The 20,583-nt window shown below is 37.2% G+C and overlaps 1 protein-coding gene across 10 annotated transcripts in view; it reads left to right on the top strand.

The window, feature by feature from the left end:
* Nucleotides 1-19,697, top strand: part of LOC109579989 (uncharacterized) — a 109,139-nt gene extending 89,442 nt beyond the window's left edge. For 6 of the 10 annotated variants that reach the window (XM_049456999.1, XM_049456997.1, XM_049456996.1 and 3 more), the window contains 3 exons: nt 3,270-3,390; nt 4,306-5,217; nt 19,138-19,688. In XM_049456999.1, the coding sequence (XP_049312956.1) occupies nt 3,270-3,390; nt 4,306-5,217; nt 19,138-19,259 (1,155 nt within the window). In that variant the 3' untranslated portion in view covers nt 19,260-19,688. Of the gene's footprint in view, nt 1-3,269; nt 3,391-4,305; nt 5,218-19,137 lie in introns of all 10 variants that reach the window. The other 4 variants (XM_049456994.1, XM_049457002.1, XM_049457001.1 and 1 more) reach the window with 4 other exon arrangements.
* Nucleotides 19,698-20,583: the final 886 nt, after the last annotated feature.

Below are 20,583 nucleotides of genomic sequence, written 5' to 3'. Positions count from 1 at the left end.
CATTTGCCTGATTTACCTTCGTCTAACTTTGGCTATTCAGCAAATTCACTTGGCCACTCCGAGGGCACCGTTTTGACTCAATAGAGGATATAAAAGCTGAATCGAAGAAGGCTCTGAGTGCTATGTTGACTGTAAAATTCGTCGGTATAAGTGTATTGCAACAGGAGAGGATTACTCTGAGGGAGATGAAATGGACAAAATTCACCTTTCAGTTTGATCACAGTAGTATAAAAAAAAATTGAAGTATTCGTCGTTTTGGGTATTCCCTTTTTTGGAAAACCAGTCAGAAATTTCAAAAATAGGCGCAACTAGATAAAAGTATAAATATTTTCTATATTTAACTTTGCTAATTAAATCTTTTTATTTTCAAAGTTCAGTATTAAGAAAACTACCACAACACCCCTCTCCACGAAGAAACTATTTCTAAAATATCGCTGCTTGAAAATTTATTTATTCCAATTTTGTTTTTGTTGCAACACTGCTGTCCGTTTTGCTCGTTTTTTATTACATTAAAGTCAAAAAATGAGTTGCTCTTAGCGCTGATTTCGCGGCGTTGAATGTTGCACGTCAGCGGTAGTTCGTAATCGGCGCCGAGGCAGGCAACCGAGCGCACATGTCGCTCCAGCGCATATATGATGTGCAAATTAAACGCCCCGCAAGCGCCGAAGCAGTGAAAAATTGCAACAACGTAAGCGCAGCTCGCTAAAATTTATAAAAAAAAAATCATAAAATTAAAAAAACAAAAATCACAAAATTAAAAAAAATAATTTAAACTCCTTTTCGACTAGGCAACGAGTTACGCAGAATGTGGCGTCGCGGCTGAAAACTTTTTTAATTTTTTATTGCTATTTTTTTTTTTTTTGCTGTACATTGCCTAACTCGCTGCGTGTTAGCTGGATGGATGGCCTCACATTTGCCGCAACTGCCAAAACACAAATTTGGTAAATTTTTGATTTTACATTCCCTTGGGCGTGAAATTTTGCGCTGATGATTTTTTAGATTCATTTTTTTTTCACTTTTCGCAAATTTAAGTTACTTTTTAACTCATATTTGCCAGCGTTTTTTGCTTTTGCAATAATAACTGAAATTAGCAAAATTGCCAAAGTTTGACTTGCATGATTTATCTGTAATTTTGCATCACAAACCAATGGCTGAGCACAAACACACAGACACACACACTCACACTTGCATGTTTGTATGTGTGTATGCGCTTGCAAAAGTTCAAATAGACGAGCTAGCGCGTCAAGACTCGCCCGTCTGCGCCAAGCAAGTGTTGATAGTGTCGGACGTTGACTCGCCCCGCCACGCCGCGCTCGTGTTGCAAGCTCACATATTCACACATACATACTTTCGCGTACGTCCACAGCTAATAGTTGTAGACATCTCCATGCATTAATAATAGTTTCATATTCCCCGACTTGTTGTTGTTGCTATGATTATTTTCCAATATTGTTGTTGTTGTTGCACTGGTTTTAATGCACCGCTTTGCATGCTAAACGTTTTGGGAAAGCCCAAAAAATTTAGAAAAAAAACCGCTTACGGTAAATCACAAAACGTCAATCGATTTTTTTGCACTTGCGGGTGTTGTTACCGTAATTTCAACTGTCGACGAAAGTTAGTTGCTGCATGGCATTTTATCTTTGCGCCAACACCAGCACCCAAACACAACAACAGCGGCCGTCGCACATTTATTTTGGCAGCACATTACCCGCATGCCGCTGCCCACTCCCCCTCCCCGCTCTTTCTCTCATACACTCACACATATCCATATCTCGCGCCCGTGCAACTCTGCTTGGCCACTAATCTCAATGCCGCTTTTCTCACCAACCTTGCAATTGCTGTTAGCTGCCGGTGTTTTTACTGTTATTTCTGCAGCTTTTCATTACTCTCACTCGACGGCACCGTTATTGTGCTTCATTTGTCTTTCATCGACCGGCGTTGCCGCAGTTTTTTTCGCGGTTTCTTTCGGCGCCCTCGTCGCACTCGTAATATGTAATCTATTCAAATTTTTTGGCACATGATGCAAAAATCTACCACTCAACTACATACTATTTGAAGTGTACAACAACAGAAACAACTCTGTGGCAGGTTGTTTGTTGCAATTGTTGTTATTCAATCTGTTTTGGCGCATTGAAAACTTTATAATTTTTGCTCATTCGATTATGTCGGCGATATTTCCGTAATTTTTTTGTTGTTGTGTTTTTGGCTTTTTCTTGTTGCTATTTGGGAGCAAACGGAAAGCGGTTGCATGCATTCTTGCCATTGGCGGTCAGGTTAAATATCAGAAAAATCAGACGAAAATTGACAGGCATAACATATGAGCATGTGCTCTGTCGTGTTTACATGCATACATACATATTTACATACATATGAATGCTTATGTATTTGTATGCGCTGTTGATTTGTGGCAAGCCTTTGAATGGTGCGAGTTTTGCATTGATTTAAAGCGATCTGGCGTTTCAAATTATTACGTAACGTTGTTTTATAACACAGCGGATTAAGTAGAAAGAGTGAATCAATTTTTTTTACATCATACTATACATGATTCAAAATACATATGTATAAGGGACCAATAGAATTTGTATGTGTGTATTGGATATAGAAAAGAAGTGTTTAAATTTCCTAAAAAACTTTCATTTCAATTCCACAATGTTAGCAGAAATCAATCACATTAATATTCGTGCCTTGGTTTCAATTTTCAAATAGGTGGCAACTCTTTTTAAATATATATATAGCCTAATTATGACTTAAGCTAGTATAGTTTGATACTCATTTTGAAATACTTAAATTAATATAATTATTTAATAATATAAAAAGATGGCAACTCTCTTCAAAAAACTGCTTTTAGTTTGATATTCAAAATGTAAAGTTTGTTTTTATCAATTAAATTAATATATTTTAAATATAAATAGGTGGCAACTCTCTTCATACTCAAACTAAATTGTTTTATTTTTTTTATAATTTCACTTCAAGTTTTATGACCCTGTGGGAATCCTCTCAACATTATTGACAACCACTCTTCGAAATCTTTTCGGTTAGATAACCATGACCTCCAACATCTACAATTCAACGAAACTTATGTAAATCGCTTTGCTATAATTTCTTTTTAATATTATCGACCAAAATGACTAAGTTGATTAAACTACACAACTCTTATAATAGAAGCTTGCCACTTATCTATTTACTTTTAGTTTAGCATATATTACATTCCGTTATTTCTATGTACAAATTGTTTTTATTAATTATTCTATAATTAAATATTTTTGCAGAATGTTCTTTGGCGTAAAGGATGGCCACTTACAACTCCAACAGGCGAAGTTATTCTACATTTGGGGGCTCTTGATGACGCCTTAATACGTCCAGGCGATTTATATTTGTGCGTTAAAAGTGGTAAGTGGACATTGTATTTAAAAATATAATAAATCAGAGAAGGTCCTTTCAAAACAAAAAGTTCAGTTGGCTCTATTCAGTGCAGATTATTGATAATTTAATAAAATCTTATTTTATGTATACGCTAATACTTGAACATGTATGCCTAAAAACAGTTTATAAAAGAGTTATTTCATCGAAATACATAAGTGATGGAAAAACTCGAAGAGAACATATTTCTTGCGAGCACATTTTTGAATTTAAAACAAATATGTAAATATTCTTAAATGAGGCTATAAAAACTACTTTGCAAAGGTATCGACGAGAGCGACATTTATAGAAATAGTTGCTAAGTACTTCACACCGGGATCGGAAAAGATCACGTAGATTTTTTGTGTTAACAAAAAACGCGCCAGTCGTTTCATCTTCTCGCTATTTGTCGCCAAATCGATATACCTTCTCCACGAGATTTCGAGTGGAGATCATCCTCTTCCTCCTTTCTTTAGTATTCTTAAGCCTCAGTTAAAGCATAAATGGCGCTTATAAATATAATATACGCGATATATAGGCACTTCGAACCCTAAAACGTTTTTTCAGCATATTTCGTTAATGCTAAACATCTATGAAAATGCTCACTGAGTAGGATCAGATTTGAATCCAACTAAGCTTAGAGGTGTCTTGATGACGTATAGGCAGTAATATTTGAGCGCTGTCTTTGAGTGGAAATCCGTGAGAAAAAATATGTGGCAATAACTGTGAACAGGTAACAGCCTGATCTGTTTGCAACTCACATCCACACGATCCTTTACGATATCGCATCGGTCTATCGTCATTTTATAAAGCTTTTTAATGCGCAGATCCCAACACATACACAAATATTCAATAATCCGAATAAATAAAAGCCTTATAATCACTTTTCATTTCACTTCCTTTCAGTTGATAAAACGGAAACGCCACAATTGCATGTGGTTTGGCGGAACGCCTCAAACGGCTTACAAATACAACAACAACAAGCACAACAGGCACACGCAAGTGCTACGGCCACATTTGCCAACTGCGACACAGCAGCAGCAGCAACAACAACAATTCAAAGTCATTGCATTGATTTCAACGCCACAACAACAACAACAGCAGTAGCAACCACCCCACCAACACATTTAAGCGCATTAACACTCGAAATGTTGACGAGTGACGAATTGCCGCAATTGTTGCAACACTTGCTGGTGGGCGTTGAGCACAGCATCGAGCGGGTCTCGTTGAATGAGCTGCAAATGCCCGCCTCGACGACAGCAGCAACAGCAACAGTGCCGCTGGCGTCGGACGAGGCCAACAATAATGGCAAATGCAATGGCAACAACAACAGTAGCAGCAGCGGCGGCGTCGGCGTCGGCGTCACCAACAGCAGCTTAATGCGCTGCAGCAACAACAATACAATAACAAATTCACCGAAATGCGCATTACGGCGCAGCGAATTGATCACCAAAAACAAAGTCCTCAACAACAAATTCATGTTGCGACGCCTGACCAATCGGCAGGACAGCATGAATTCCACGTCGTCGGGACAGAGTTGCGGAAGTAGCGGAAGCACCTCCAGCGATGAGCTATTGCGTTGCAACGGCAGCCATCACAACAGCTACAACAACAACAACAACACTAATAATAATAATAATAATATCAGCTCGCCGTGTGGCAATGCCAACACATCGGATCCGTTGAAAATGTCCGCGGGCGCCACAAATTCGGCGAGCACCTCACCGGCGTTGCCACTCTTCTGTTTGGGCAATTCATTTCCGCACATCGATAGTGACGAGGAGAATGCCGATGAGAAGCGCAGCGCGCATGGAGAGGGTGAGTGAAATTGTGGTTTGAAAGTGAATTGAAAACATTTGATTGATTTATGGAATATTATATAGTATTTGAAAAGACAGCTTGTGTGCGAGCTTTAAACAAAAGACTTAAGGCACAAACCTTTCCGTCAATCTTTTTACAAATTACGATTGAAAATAATTTACTTAGATTATTAAATTTTTAAACATTTCTAAAACTATTTTTTAATTAATTATTCACAAAATTTTACTCAGTTCCAAGTTGTAAATTTGAATACGACAGTATCCATATATAATACTATATTTATAATAAGTGTTGCCTACATTTCGGCGCGCAGAGAAGTGAGACAAAGTTTCAAAAATTTTTAAAACATAGATGTATTCAATTATACTTTTAAAAACATTTTACTAAGGTCACACCTTTACTGGTGAAGATTGAATATAAAGACTAAAGAAAGGCTGTAACCGAACATTTTATACTCTTGGAACTTGTAAGAAACAAAGCTAGAGATTTTATAAATATTTAACTCAGACACTGAGCCACATATTTTGTTTAAAAAAGAAAATAATTACTTACTAAATATTATAAGGGAGTGGTGATAATTCATGCATGTATATGAGATTTGAATATTGTATATTAGGTATTTGGGATACAAGGAGTGTTTTGAACCGATTTTATAAATTTTTAGTAATACCATATACTATTAACATGCCATATACAAATGATATGACCTTTGAGCTTCATTAAGCTGCATTTATCATTACCAATATATATGAAGCAAAGTGAGCCGAATGTTCGAAAAGTGATATTAATTATATAAGAGCTCGTACAAATTTTCATCCAATTTTATTCACATTAGGCACAAGGATACATTTGTATTAGTAAAATAACACACTCCCTCGGTTTTGCTGGGATAACTTACATGTTTGCTAATTTATGCGTCGTAAAGTGAACTGGAAGTTCGAAACTCTTTGTATTAGGCATATGGCGGTTAAGACAAGCCTTCATCCTATTTAACCCATTTTTGATCTATTTGATACTGTTATCAGCAAAGGACTAGTTCCGAGTTTTAAAAATATATCTTACAGATTTATCGGGATTTTCGATAAAATGTTCGCCGTAGGAACTGGAGCCCACATACTCGGTATCTGAATGTTTGAACAGTTATGGTTAGATTTCGAAAATTTTTGGTCTTATGGTGGCCGACTTTAAGCGCATTGTAGTTGTATCCCGATACATTCATTGGTGCTTGATTTGCATACTGGAAAGTGAAAGAAATAGATCGAATTTGTCGAATGTGTTATTTGAGGAGTGGGCGTGGTTGATTTCGCTTATTTTCACACCGGAACATATCAATCTAAAAGTACCAAATATACCATAATTTTGTCCAGCGATATGCGTTTTCCCCTAAATGTGTGCGGTGCCTAGACCAATGTCTAATTTTAATCATTTTTTAATTAATAATTAATTAATAATTTTAATTTTAATACTATAATACTCTTCATTGACAAACAAGTTTTCCATATAAGGACTTGATTTTGATAAATCGGTTTGTATGTCGGCTATGTTCTTTAGAAGTTCGACCTGTAACATGTCGAAGACTGTCTTGGATGATACCTGAGAGAGAAAGGGACTCGTTCAAGTATATACAGGCAGAGATATACGGCTAAATCGAATCAGAGTATAATAGGGTATTTTTTTGACGAGCTTCCGCATTTTAACAAAGGATGGCTTACGAATCTAGTTTTACAAGCAAACGTTTTTTCGAAAGGAATTATAATATAACTGTCTTTCACATATGTGAAATATGTATCACATACACATACACAAGTATGCTTATAAAATGGTTCAATAAGCCAATGTCTTCATTTCCGCTTTTGTACTACAATTTTACGCTTGTTAGCGCCAGCAATTCTTTTTTGACGTTTTTATCATTGTTGTAACATTGCTTACCTTGCTCGGCGCGCACATGCTGCAGCGAGCCATGTTGTTGCTGTACTTGTGAGACATGGCACGCCAGCATATTTTTTGCCCGACATTGTTGCTTGTCATTGCTGCAACAATTTATTCATTTGTCGTCATTTAATTTCACTAATATTTGTGGCGAACGACTGTGGCAGACAACAAGCCGAGGAAACATGGTGTTGTTGTAGATTTTATTTGAAACCTGCATAAGTACAGTTTTAAATGCACCAGAGTTGCACATTATGCAATTTGCATGGCTTACGTAGTTGCAGGCGCAGGCGAGTACGCCACCTTTCGCGGTGCAAGCTGGCGTATGAGTGACTTTTGAGGGGAAGGTTTCATAAATTATGACTCCCAAAGCCATAAATTCGATGCTTGGTTGCAAGAAAAATTTAAAAAAAATCACTAACGATGAATATGCATGAAATGGGGAGAGTGAGAAAATTAGCCGGGTTAGAGAAACAGTTCTAAAATTACATGTTTCTATAAACAAATCATTTTTAAAAGCGGTGAAAATTACAATTTTAACAAAACAAATAAATATATTTGTATTTTCCCGGCTCTCTTCTTTATTAGCTGCATGCTTCAGTTGCATATCTGTACATCTCTCACACACACCTCACCCATCTAAACTCCCTATTTAACTGGTGTATTTATGTTGCCCGCGTACCAGTCTTGTCGCTGGCGGCAATAGACGCCCTTCCTTTTCATTTGTTGCATAGAAGGCGTTGCACTCGTTGTCTTTGTTTGTTCGCTCAACAGTTGAGCAGGTGAGCATGCGCACCAGACGCTTTCCTGTGCCATTGCGACAAGCGCAAGGTGAAGTATTTATTTGTTGGTCGTAAAACAAAACATGATTGATTGATTGCTTTGGCAATTTTTCAATCAATTGTTTTGCATACGTACTATACTACTTGCCGCTTGCCACAGTGAATATGAAAGGAAAAGTTTGCGATATTGTTGGAGTGTCATTGTTTGTTGCAGTTGCAAAACAAAGCTATAATAACGGTAAATAAAGTGAAATAGTAAGTAAGTGTAGTGCTGATGCTTTTTACCAATGCACTCAATAATATTTATTATATATTGTTGTTTACAGAGTTGCCACTTGGCATACATTTGCTGCCTTTTACATACTGTTCGAGAAAGTGCGACTTTGAAGCAAAAATTGTATATAATGCAGCTTACTTAACACCTCTCTTTATATATATGTTTTATATTTCTTTGGCTTTCTCATGCCTTATAACAATTAGCCTAAATGTAGGCAACATTTCAAACAGTTTTCCGGCATATACAAATTATTATACACAACCGTTCCTCTGTTTTTGAGTTATTGTTGCTTATTTGTCAAATATAGGCAATGTGCCTAAATGTAGGCAACATTCTAAACTTTGGTATACCCAATGTATTATACCCTACCGTCCTTAGTTTTTTGAACCACCATCCTGAAAGTTTTCATTCGTTACAAAGAATATTCACGAAATTTGGCATGAACTATTGTTAGATATAAATATACCTTAAGCTCACCATGCTGCTGAGATCGACCCTAAGCAACATATGTTGTTTCACGTTGTTATTGGAATAATTTGTGCAAACAAGGATAATTAAGTCATCCAGAGGAACCTATTTATGGACTAAAACCACGGCACCACCAACCATATAAACCGGTGACATTCTCCTCAACCAGTACCAAATTTTCGGGTTGATTGTTTCAGTTATGTTTCAAAGTTTGGAACTGGGCTGATTCTTTCGTTTTTTTTTAAAGCTTCAAACAGAGTTGAGCAAAGAATTGAAGCACTGAAGGAATTCTGTTAATTCTACATCCTTTGATTTTTTAGGAAGTCACAGTATTAAGTAATTTCGATAACCTCTTCTTTGATGATACATGTCTAAAATAACTCTCTATATCATAGCCCTTACGACAAAATTGGAAATAAACTTATTGTTGCTCTCAAAAATGCATCCGTGCTAAACAACCTCCAGATATAGCCAAACTAGGTTTTTCTACGCTTTAATTATTTGTAAAAAACATAAAATTATATAAAAAGATTTCTTATATAAAAATTTTCCAAAAATAAATAAATAATATTGTACGCACCGGCCATTTACAGTATTTACAGTGATTAATAAGTGAAAGGGAAAACATTTTGGCATTAAACTTCCGATAATCAAAATGGGGAAGAAAGCACTTAAGGAAGTAATGAATAAATAAAAAGAACAAAAACAATGTTTTGACTATGAAAAGCAAAATAAATAAATAAATACGCGCATAAACCAACGCCACAGACTCTCACATAATTTCCGCGCCGCATTTTCACCACTCACTCCTCCACACCTCTTCCATATTCCACCCGAACAACCAAGCGACCGTCCTCATGCGCCACAGTTTGCTTTTGTTTTTTTTTGCTTGTGCTCAAATGACCCGGCGCTTACAATTATTGTTATCATAATTTGTATTGCTGTTGTTGTCTTCGCTCATAATAATATTCACTTTTGAGCAGGTCGGTTCTTTGTTCGTTTGCTCGCTTTTTCAACGCCCATGTTTTGCTTTCGCATTTGTTTTTGTTTCGCTTCGCTTGCAAGGCAAACAAATCGCCCCGACACATTGCCCAGTCATTTTGTACCTATCACCAGACGCGCATCGCGCTAACAACAACAACCGCCACCAACTAAGCCCGACACCAGCGACGTCAGCGCCGCCACCATCATCAGCTTAATAACCGCGGCATGCCTCCCTTTACCACTTAGCGGGCCTATCTCTATCGGGAATACGTTGTGCGCCTGACTCGCACTCGTCGTTCATCCAAATATCGCCCGAAACGCTGCGTCGGCATTTGTGTGGCACGAAAAGCGCATAAAAGCGCTGCAGAGCACCAAATCAGCGCATTAATTTTATTAACAGTCAATAAATCTGTGCAGCGCCACAATGCAGCGATAAACAAAAACTACAACAACAACAGCAAACAAAAATAAAAAATAAACGCCATAACAAAACAACATTGCTGTCTGCTGCCGAATGCAGCGATTGCTAAAAATAACGGCGCAATGCAACAACCGTTTGAGGAGAAACAACTGCAATTGGCAATATTTTCTCGAAAAGGTATCGATGACTGGTGTTGCGGCGCAATGCGGTGGCACTATTTTGTAACAGGGTTACCATATCTGAATATTTAAGTTAATGTTTTGTTTTAGAAAGGTTGGAATTGGAATTTGATCCACGATGTCAAAGGAAAGTGCCCGAGTACCGTGTATGAGCTAACTCAGTGGTACCTCAGCATTGTGGCAAAGTGGATAGCTGAAAAACTCAAGTAAAAGTGAGCTACTTTTAAGCGCTAAAAGATATAAAATGCCGTAGGTTCCACTGCCTCGGAAGCGCGACGTTCACTTTCAACCTGCGGAGAAGGCCTATCGTAGATAGGAAGCTTTTTTGGAAGTCTAGTATCGGCAAGAAGGCAAAATACACCTTGTACTATTGTAAAGAAACTTTTGGCAAACGTAGTCTTGTGGCTCTAGGACATCATAATTAAGTTCATCGCAAAATCCTTCTAGTCCAAAGTCAATCGTACAAGAACCAGCTTTCTCCTCTTCCTATTTAGGGCTAAGCTTGCCATAATGCAATCCTGTGTATTCAGCTATGTAATCTAACATTATCTTACAGAATAATGGAAATTTCAACGAAATATTAGTAAAGCTCGAAAACATTTGGGACCTCTGATGATTCTATACACACAAAGAAAGTTTTGTTTTATTTTCTTAAATGATTTCTCTACCAAGCTAAAGCTCATTTTACTTACATACCATTATTCATTCGTTCATCAAATGAAGAGCACTTCTCAAATGGTTCACTAATTTGCGTAAAGTTGAGCCCGAGAAACTCACAAATGGCGGTATTGAAGAGAAAATTTATATTTATAGTGTTAGTGTATAAAAATATTTTTCAATCTCACACTCACTAATCATTTTCAAATATTTCAACTCTACGACGCCTAAATGTAGACTACAGTCCACGCATTACTTTTCCGATACAAAGTCTAATTACCTCGATAAATCTTTAAATTTTTCCAAAAATATTTCCTGCACACACAATGTCATGTAAGTACAATTGTTGCAACATGGCAACTCTGCAAGCACGCCGCTATGCGCGAAATGATTAAGTGCAGACGATTGGCTTGTTTTGGCTAGTTTGCGTTGTTTAACAAATTTTCCGCTGATATCGAATGTTTGCTGATTTTATTTTCTTTGCATTACAACAATACTGCAGTTATTTATATATTGCTTACACATACAACAACAGCGTCTATTCAGACACCGAGCACCGGCGGCAACTTGTGGGGGGTGGCGCTTTTATTTAGCATATTTATTTTGGCACAATGCGGCAACAGCACGCGATTATCAATATTACTATTATCATTTGCCAAACACTATGATTATTATTGTTATTATCCTTGCTGCTGTTATGAACGCAACTTCGCGCTGTGGCGCTGCGAATGTGCAACTGTTTGTTTGTAGAAAATGCGAAATGCAAACCAACGGTATCGAACGAATATTTACGTTTGTAAACATGTTTGTGTGTGTGTTAGTTGATCGTTTCATATTTTGTATTTATTTTCCGTGCAAAATTTTCAGCACAAACGCCAAAAGCTTTTAACAACTTTAATTTTCCAATATTCAATTAAATGCCCAAAGCGAACAAATTAATTCGCTGAGCTTGCTTGTAAGCGCACATGCACATACATGTATATATGTAGGTATACATATATGTCAGCCGTTCTATATCGTTTTTCGCTGCTGTGTTTTGAATACAAATATTGCACTTGTTGCTGCTACTGTCTTATTTTTTACACACATTCATGCAACATCATACATTTATTATGTATATGGGTGTGTTTGTTCATGCTTCCAAGAGTACGCCTTAGCCACGCGTCAGTTAGTCCAAATTTTCGGCCAAATTTTTACATTTGACTCGAGATAAGTGGCGAGGCGTTGTTGCTGCGCTCGTTGCAATCAACTGCAAATCTAAGATACACACATACAGGCGAGTACATACGAACATACAAAGCTTAATAGCATATTTATGTACTAGACCACTTATTTGTTTGCTAAAATTTTGCCATGTTTACTTTATTAAATGACTGTGTTGCATGCATGCGGTGTCGCGCACGATCTGTTTAGGCAGGTGCAACATTTTTAATTTGCCCCGCTTGTCTAATGATTAGTTTAATCGACAGTCGGCGTAGTTGAAAGGCTTGCGGTGTTCTGGACGGCGTTAAAATTACATGCTTTTGTCTAGACAAAGATGTTAAGTATATTTATTTGCTTTGGTAATGCATATTAATCGCAATCTAAAATCTATTAATTTTAACTTAAATTAATAATTTTCATATTCATATACTTCTATGACATAATTCTCAAATACATCGGACTTTCGTCATATAAAATCGTTTGCTTTGTTAGAGGAGCAAAATTATATGCCAAAGGCAAGAGTTAGACCCAAGTGTAATCTGGAAACCACATGAAGAGTGGGATGATGATGCTACTTAAGATATTTACTAAAAAGCATTACAGAATTAAGTATAGGAGGTAAAATGATTGCAACAGGCAAGCTCAGTGGAAATTTCTGTCATAGAACAGGTTTTTGTAACACCAAAAGTCGCTTCGAACCTGGAAAGAGTTGTGGTTGCCTTCTTTTGACGCACACCTAAAAGGGCAGTAGAAATATGAGCATAATATTATATAAGTTTCAAACTGATTGGGTTGTAATTTTAAGACGATTTTTTATTATCTAAAATATTTTATGGATTTATTTATTTATTCTCCATTTTAATCCAATACCTTTTACCATCTTTTGAGCAAGATATTTTTTCCACGCTCATAACATTTTTGATCCATGCAGGCAAAAAACATGTCCAAGTAGTTTTTGATGTTCAGAGTTGAGGTGAAGGTTCTCCCATTCCAAAAAATTTGCAGAGACCGGAGCAAGTAATAGTCCGAAATTGCAAGTCTGGAGAATATGGTGGGTGGAGATTCACATTTTGAGTGCATCACTCAATTTGTCCAGCTGTTTACAATACACTTCCGAATTAATTGTGATATTGTTGGGTAAAAGCTAAAAATAAACGGTCCCTTAAAAATCTTACCATAAAGATAACCTTTGATTGATGACTATCGGCCTTCGAAGTGGTTTGAGCTGGTGCATCCATTTCGACTAACGACTTAATTTTACCCACATTGGCTTTAAAAGTACTCTCAGGACGGCTCCTATAGATCAAAAGATGGAATTTTACAAACCAATTTTGTTTTTGGTTCGGTCTACACATGTTCTCCGTGCACGTCACATAATTTTCGCTATTCTTAAACAAAATTTATATCCTTTTGATAGTAAAGCAGTACAATATGTCGAAAATGCTGTTTTCGAAACAAAATGAACGAACTCTTAAGATTTTTTAGGATTTCGATTTTTTAAGTTATTTTGCAGTGTAAATGTCGTCTAAATAATCACGAAAAAAATTCTTTTGAGTTGTTGGTGGATATAATACCTGCATACAAGCGCACAAAAAATGCCTACAACCTCAGTCACATTTCTCATAGCCTTACTTCCCGGTTTAATAAACCAACTTATTTACGACAAAATTTGATTAAAACTTTTGTGGAGAGCGTACACTCAACTCTATTGTCCAGGAGCATAAAAACAATTTCGTCAGTAATATAGACGGAGTCTAAACATATTTTTCAATCGAAAATATGCACAAAAGCAAAACCACAACAACAGCATTCTCAACAAAAGCGAAACTTAAACGATGTGGCGATTTACAACGGAAACCGTTACGCCTGCGCATACCGAAGTCACCACTAATTTCGCCCACACGCGGAATTCATTTCGCTTTTCAAACGCTCTCACACATACACATATGTATACACGGCATCAATAAAGTGGTTCACAATTATAAAACTATGCCACAACTACTGGCAAAAAAGTTGAATTGGCTATCATTAAAAAATTTAAGACACACATTTAAGCGCTGCAAACCGCGAAACCGCCAATCGGCAATGGCCATTATGCGACAGCTGCCTGGCTGCTTGACTGAATGGCCGCAAACGGTGGCCGATACACTTGCGCGCGCCAAGGCAAGACAAGTTGATCAAAAGCCGAGGCAAACAGCAATGCGCAAGCGACGAATGACGAGAGCGACGGGGGGCAAAATATTGAAAATATCGATGGTTGAAGTGATGTGTCAGTCGTTGGTGTTGATTGTGCCCATGGTAGTGACGTAGGAGTGGAGTTTTATGCTAAACACACGGTAAATACTTTAAATTTGTCAAAAAATAATCAAAAGGAAATAGGACAGAAGGCTTTATTCATTTTTCATTCTGACCTACTGAGCCGAGCTGGGCGCATGTGTGGCTGCGCATATGCTTATGAGCGAATTAGATGTGCTAAAGTAGTGTGCATACACTTTGCAACAAAAGTTTACGTACAGCTGGTTTTAAAGGGTTAATAGACAGGAAGAGATGTACTTTGCAAGTTATCTTCTAAAACGCTGATACTATAAAGACTCACAAATATTTTGAAGAATGAGAGAAAATTTAAATAATAATTTCATATTAAAGCCGATTTCCCACTTATCAGAGCTTCTTTAATTTATCGACATATCGTCCGAGTAGCTTTGCGCAATTGTGGCGTCAGACGCTACTAAAAATTTAGAAATAGCAGAACATTTCAAAATTTTCCGCAAATTTTTGATAAAAAAAGATTAATAAACCTTTGAAGAGCCTACATTAAGGTGAGAATATTAAATTCCATAAATAAAATTTAGGAAAAGCTTTTGAAAAAATATCGCATTGACAAATTTAATAAATTTTTATAATAATATTTTTACCTACAACTATGTAGAACTACAATTGTGGACATGATGGGTGTTCAAAGTAATATCAACATGCTATAGACCAGTTGAGAATTACAGATCAAAGCGATTGAAACAGCACAAGGTCCCGAAAGGGTTAAAAATAAAACGTATATGGAACTAAAACACTAAGAAAGGATTAAAGGTTTCCAATATTCAAACTCAGGATATATATGGTATATATAGTATATGTGTAAATCAATTTTATTATGCATCTTAATTATCGACTTCAAAATAGGCTCCTGAGCCAACACAAGCATCAATTTTTCATACATTTGGTATAAGCTTCGAGCGAGATGGCCTTCAATACCTTCATTGAATTTTGTGTTTTTAGATTTCGCCTCATTTTAAAGCACCTTTCGTTAGATTTTTGACCGTCTTCAACAGCATATTCATAAACCTACGCCCGGAGTGATGCGTTTCATCAGTATTGGATCCATTGCTATCACACATTTGTGACCTCTGTTTCATTTTTTCAAAAGATTCAAGTTTTTTGGTACGAGTCTAGCACTGATAAACTCTGTACCCAAATTATTCACCGAAATAAGTTGAGTCGGCTTACAAGAAATGTGGAGATCCTCTACTATCTCCCTGATGGCAACTCAGCTGCTTTCAAGTACTATGTCTTCAACTTTCCAATGTCATCGTGATTAACAAAGGTGAATTTTTTAAGTTTACCTCTCTTAACCCAAATATTATAGAATACCTCTTTACGCACTACTGATCCTAACTTAATGAATACCCTCCATTCCGAGAAGGAATCTGAGAGTTTCATGAAATAATATTGAGCCCTTGAGTTTCAGTTCGACAAAATTTGGCGATTTCCATAAATTTTGTTATTGTATACGTTTCCCAGCAACTAATGTCTTCTCTTCGTTTATAATCTCTAAGTTGCTGCCTGCCGTAATAGTTTTAGCGCCAACTGTTTATAGCCGCTTTTTGAATAGGCCTGCAGCGCACACATATGAACAGCTACTCGCTCAGTCGACGACATTTGGCAAATGGCGTTTCGCGCCTGCATTGAAATTCGATTTGGCATTGATGGCGAAGTGCGACACCAGCACCGCAACAAACAGACATAGCCACCGGCATATCGGCAAATGAATTGCTTACGCGCGCACTCAAGTGTGGGAGCTGGCAACGCTGTACGTGTCGCTTGGAAGGCCGCCGCCGCCAACCTGAGGCTTGCCACAGCGGGCTTTACTCGGTGGGGGCACTTTATGGCAAGGATTAAATTGCATATCTGCGACAATAAAAGTGCAAGAAGTTGCATGCATAACATGAATATGGATTTGTATGTATGCGCGTGTGTGTGTAAATTGTTTGGTTGTCGCAGTTGCAGCGTGCATTGTTGCAGGTTGCAGGTGCGCGCCGCGATTGCGTTGGTTGCACGCTCACATTTTTTAATTACTCCATCTTGTTTGGTGGCAGCAATCGGAAACGATCGATTGCTGTGCCACACAAAGTAAAAAGCGTGCAATTAGACGCATGTGTGTGTGTATGTGTGTTTACATATTTTTATGTAAAAAACGTTTAATGCTTTCATGCCACATACATATTTGCTCCAAATACCAGAAAGACAAACACTCGCGCACACACACACAAACGCGCAAACGCCCGCAATAAATATGAAATTGCACACCTATCGACATACATACAACTGCAACATATGTACTCACGTATGTAATGTTGCATTAATGCAAAATTGTATTGCAAGTATTTTGTAAATAAGTTCAACCAGTTCGAAAATTGTTCAGTCTGCCCACTGAAATTAGCTTTGAAAATTCGCATATTAGTGTGTATGTACGTGCCACACTCGGTTTCGGCGAAGTGTCGTGCATTGTGGCAGCGCGCATTTGTTGCATGTCGCCATAATGTTGTTGCAGGTGGTGCCCCATATGCATATGCGCATGTGTGCGTGTGTGTCGCGAATGTGTTAAATGAATTAATGCACCTTGACACCTACACATGCCACAGGCGGCTATGTGGTCACAGCGCTGGCAAAAATACAGAAATTATTCAAGTTAAAAAATGTGTGGCAATGCAGAAATTATTGCGCAAAGCACACAATTAAATTGCAATCATTTATCTGACAAAAGTCAACAGATAGCAAAACTAGAAAACGTGCAGTTATTTCGAATATTCGCTGAAGCTACAACAACAACTATGACATAAGTAAATGCTCAAGTCTTTCGTAGGAAAAAACTGAACCTGTGTTTATATAGCACCTTTAAGGAGGGATTAAGATAAATGTAGATTATTGTAAGGTTGGTGATGTTTGGTTTTAAATACGTGTAATACTCTTTTCACCAACCACTTTCTGCCTAAGTTCCCTTCGACTTTTTGGAACTGAAAAGATACTACTTAATCTTTAAGAATATGTGATTCTCAGAATATACAGTAAAAAAGTTGGAGAAAAAATTGAATATCTCTGAGTTACATACCACCGTCAGAGGTGATAAAATTTCTGTAGTGATTCCGAGCTTCTCCGTACAATGACTATACTGACCGTAGAATAAATGCCAAATAGCGTTGTTTTAAAAAAAGTTAATTAAGCGTTAACGAGGCATGTTTTCAACGTTCTCTTGACCGTCTTTGTGTTTTTGATAAAACTGAACCAACGTAAACCTTTTCCAATATTAGCAATAACTCCGCCCCTGAAATTTGTTTAGAAATACCAAAATTTAAACAAATTCTTTGTTCGATATTTTCATCCATTGTAAAAATCGCAACGTACTACTGAGGTGTACTGATTTAAGGAGTTGCTGTAAACAAGCTGGTTGACAGATCGTCCTCATGTTCGGCATAGTAAATAAGAACAGTCCTACTAACTTAGCCAAATATATATTTTTTAATTTAAGTTATCCAGGTATTTTAATTACAATTTCCGGGCGCTTTTTCGTCACAATGTATACAAAAAAACGAAGGAAAGATTTGATGGTGATCGGATGATTTCTTTCGAAGTAATCATTCTACCGAATTTGAATAATTTAGTAATAATTGTTTATCACCGATAGAACTGCTTGGACTGAGCGATTACCATTTAACTCAAAAGCTATTTGAGATATTGATGTAAAATTTTCGTGGGTATCGTTCTTAAGGTATAACCTAGCGAAGTATCAGAATTAAAAATATATTATGTTCCATACTAGAAGTGAGATTTAAGCGTTTAAACCAGTTAGGATTTAAAAAAAATCAATTTTTCAGGTCAGTAAACTTCAAAACGAAATTACAATCACTTTATCTTTAAACGCGCTTATCTCAAAACTGTATTTTTTTAAATACAAATTGTTTTGTAAAACAATATGTACAAAAGTATTCGTAATGCATTTTGTTAGGGCAAGGAGTTCGTATCTTAAGTCTTTCGATTTTTATGACATTTTCACCATAAAGCTGAACACTGGCTTGGCAAAAAAGATGTATTTACTGTTATTATATTAACACAGTTATCCAACGAAAACTTCACGATATAGAACATAGCTTTGAAAAGGTGAAGAAATTATTTTCTTTTCGTCTTCAATGAGGGTGAGGATTTTAAGGTCAAAGAAGAAATTATAATATAAATTAAAATTTGCAAAGCTTAAAATTATGTCGTTCACATCAACATCCTCCACATCCGGCACGAAAAAGTTATTAATCATGACCCCATAGCGTTCCCCAATGCCTGTAACATTATGGCTGGCTTCATTTTTGAAGGAATGTGAAGCAATGGTTCGCCGATTCCCACATATACAAAAAACACCCTTTAACGTACAAAAACAAAAAAGACACAAGCTCATCTCAAGTATTGTGGCTCACTTTTTACAATTTTACAAACCCTTTAATTTCAATTTTACTCATACTTTGCTTTAAAAAGTAAATATATAATAATGAAGAATGACAAATTATTGAATAATTTGTATTTTCCTTTTCGCTATGTCTTAAGCCTAGTTTAATAATTTATGAATAGAATTAACTAAAATTGGACGAAAAAATACATACAAACCTTTATATAAAACACATATACACTTTTAACCAACACCATCTTACTCCCATACAGTTAATAACAACTCATGCAATTTGTCTATCTCCATTGCAGATCAATTTGAGTGTGAAATCGTGCCACCTGCTTCAATCAGCGAAATCCCCGAGAAACTCTTAACCACTTCGGGTATTTATCTGCCAGGTAAGTTTCAATCAACACAATATCCGCTCCAATAAATTCGGGCATTTTATTTACCTGCTTTGCATTTAGCAACAAGCCTTTCCGGTCGCGCTGACTATTTTGCATATTTCTCATTAACACCCGACTCGCTCATGCATATTGGATTTTGTAAATATTCTAAATTGGACTTTCGCTATAAATTTCCCGCTGCTATCGTTCCACTAAACTATTAAACCAAATTTGTTATCAATTTGTTTGCCATTCACGTGCGCGCCGGCGCACACGCTCACATGCGCACCGCCACACCAGCGCAAATTGATTTGCATTTCATTTTCTGCACACACCCAACCGCCAGCTAAGAGTACGCTCGAGTGTTTATGCTTGCCACAACATGTTAATCGTCGCAATAGTTGCCGCAGTTGATAGTGATCATGTGATCATCACCAGATCACATCACCGCATCTGCCAAGGCAGCGCAGCGCTGTCATAACATAAATTCATGAATTTATTTGCGATGGAAGTGAAATTCTTAAACACCTCTGCGCGATGGACTGGCATTTCATTTTCATTAGTGTCGTTCAATTTTACGTGCAACACTTTGCCAAATCAATTTGAATGCCGCCACCATTAGCGTCGACAATAAAGTCGTTGAAGACACTCACTGCTTTTAATCCAACTTTTTCTAAAGCAATTAAGCACCCATCTAGATACGTTTTTGTGTGTGTGCTCACAGTAGGTGCTGCTGCCGCATCCGCGCATTTTAACACATTAACATTTAATTGACCACCCAATGTGCAAGAAATTGCCTGATCGCCAAGTGGCATGGCTTACAGGTGCACCGCTTTAGGTGTGTGTGTGCATAGCTTGGGCATTCAGAGTAGTATTCATAATATTGTTGTTGGCTTTGTTAGTGCTGCTGTTATGAGCGCACCCATATGAGTTGTTGTGCGGTTGTTTGCGTGGTTGGCGGCTTGCGGTTAGTTGGCTGGGTGGCTGGGTGGCTGGCTGCCTAACCGCCCATCTGTGTGAACGGTGGTAGCGTGCTGTCTGGCCACAATAATTGTGTCAAGTTCATTTGTAGCGTAAATGAAATAAATTTAATTGACATGCAAATTACTTGATGGCCGCAGTTTTGCGTTTTCCCTCAGAGAATGCACTCACATCTCCATGGATCTACTCGTATCTGAGTCTTTTCAGCAAGTGCGCTCGTCTCAGAGTCTATTCAGTCTAGCGTGACCGATTTAAAGTGCACTCGGTGTATAATATTGTTTCACGAAATATGAGAAAAGAGGGAGAAAATATTGCTATAAACTTAATGAATTATGGTACTTTAGAAAAACTGTGAAAGCTTGTGTTTAAATGTTTACGTCCACTTGCGAA

This window comes from Bactrocera dorsalis, chromosome 5 (assembly GCF_023373825.1).
Source record: "Bactrocera dorsalis isolate Fly_Bdor chromosome 5, ASM2337382v1, whole genome shotgun sequence".
NCBI lineage: Eukaryota > Metazoa > Arthropoda > Insecta > Diptera > Tephritidae > Bactrocera > Bactrocera dorsalis.
This window is presented reverse-complemented; position numbering and strand designations above follow the sequence as displayed.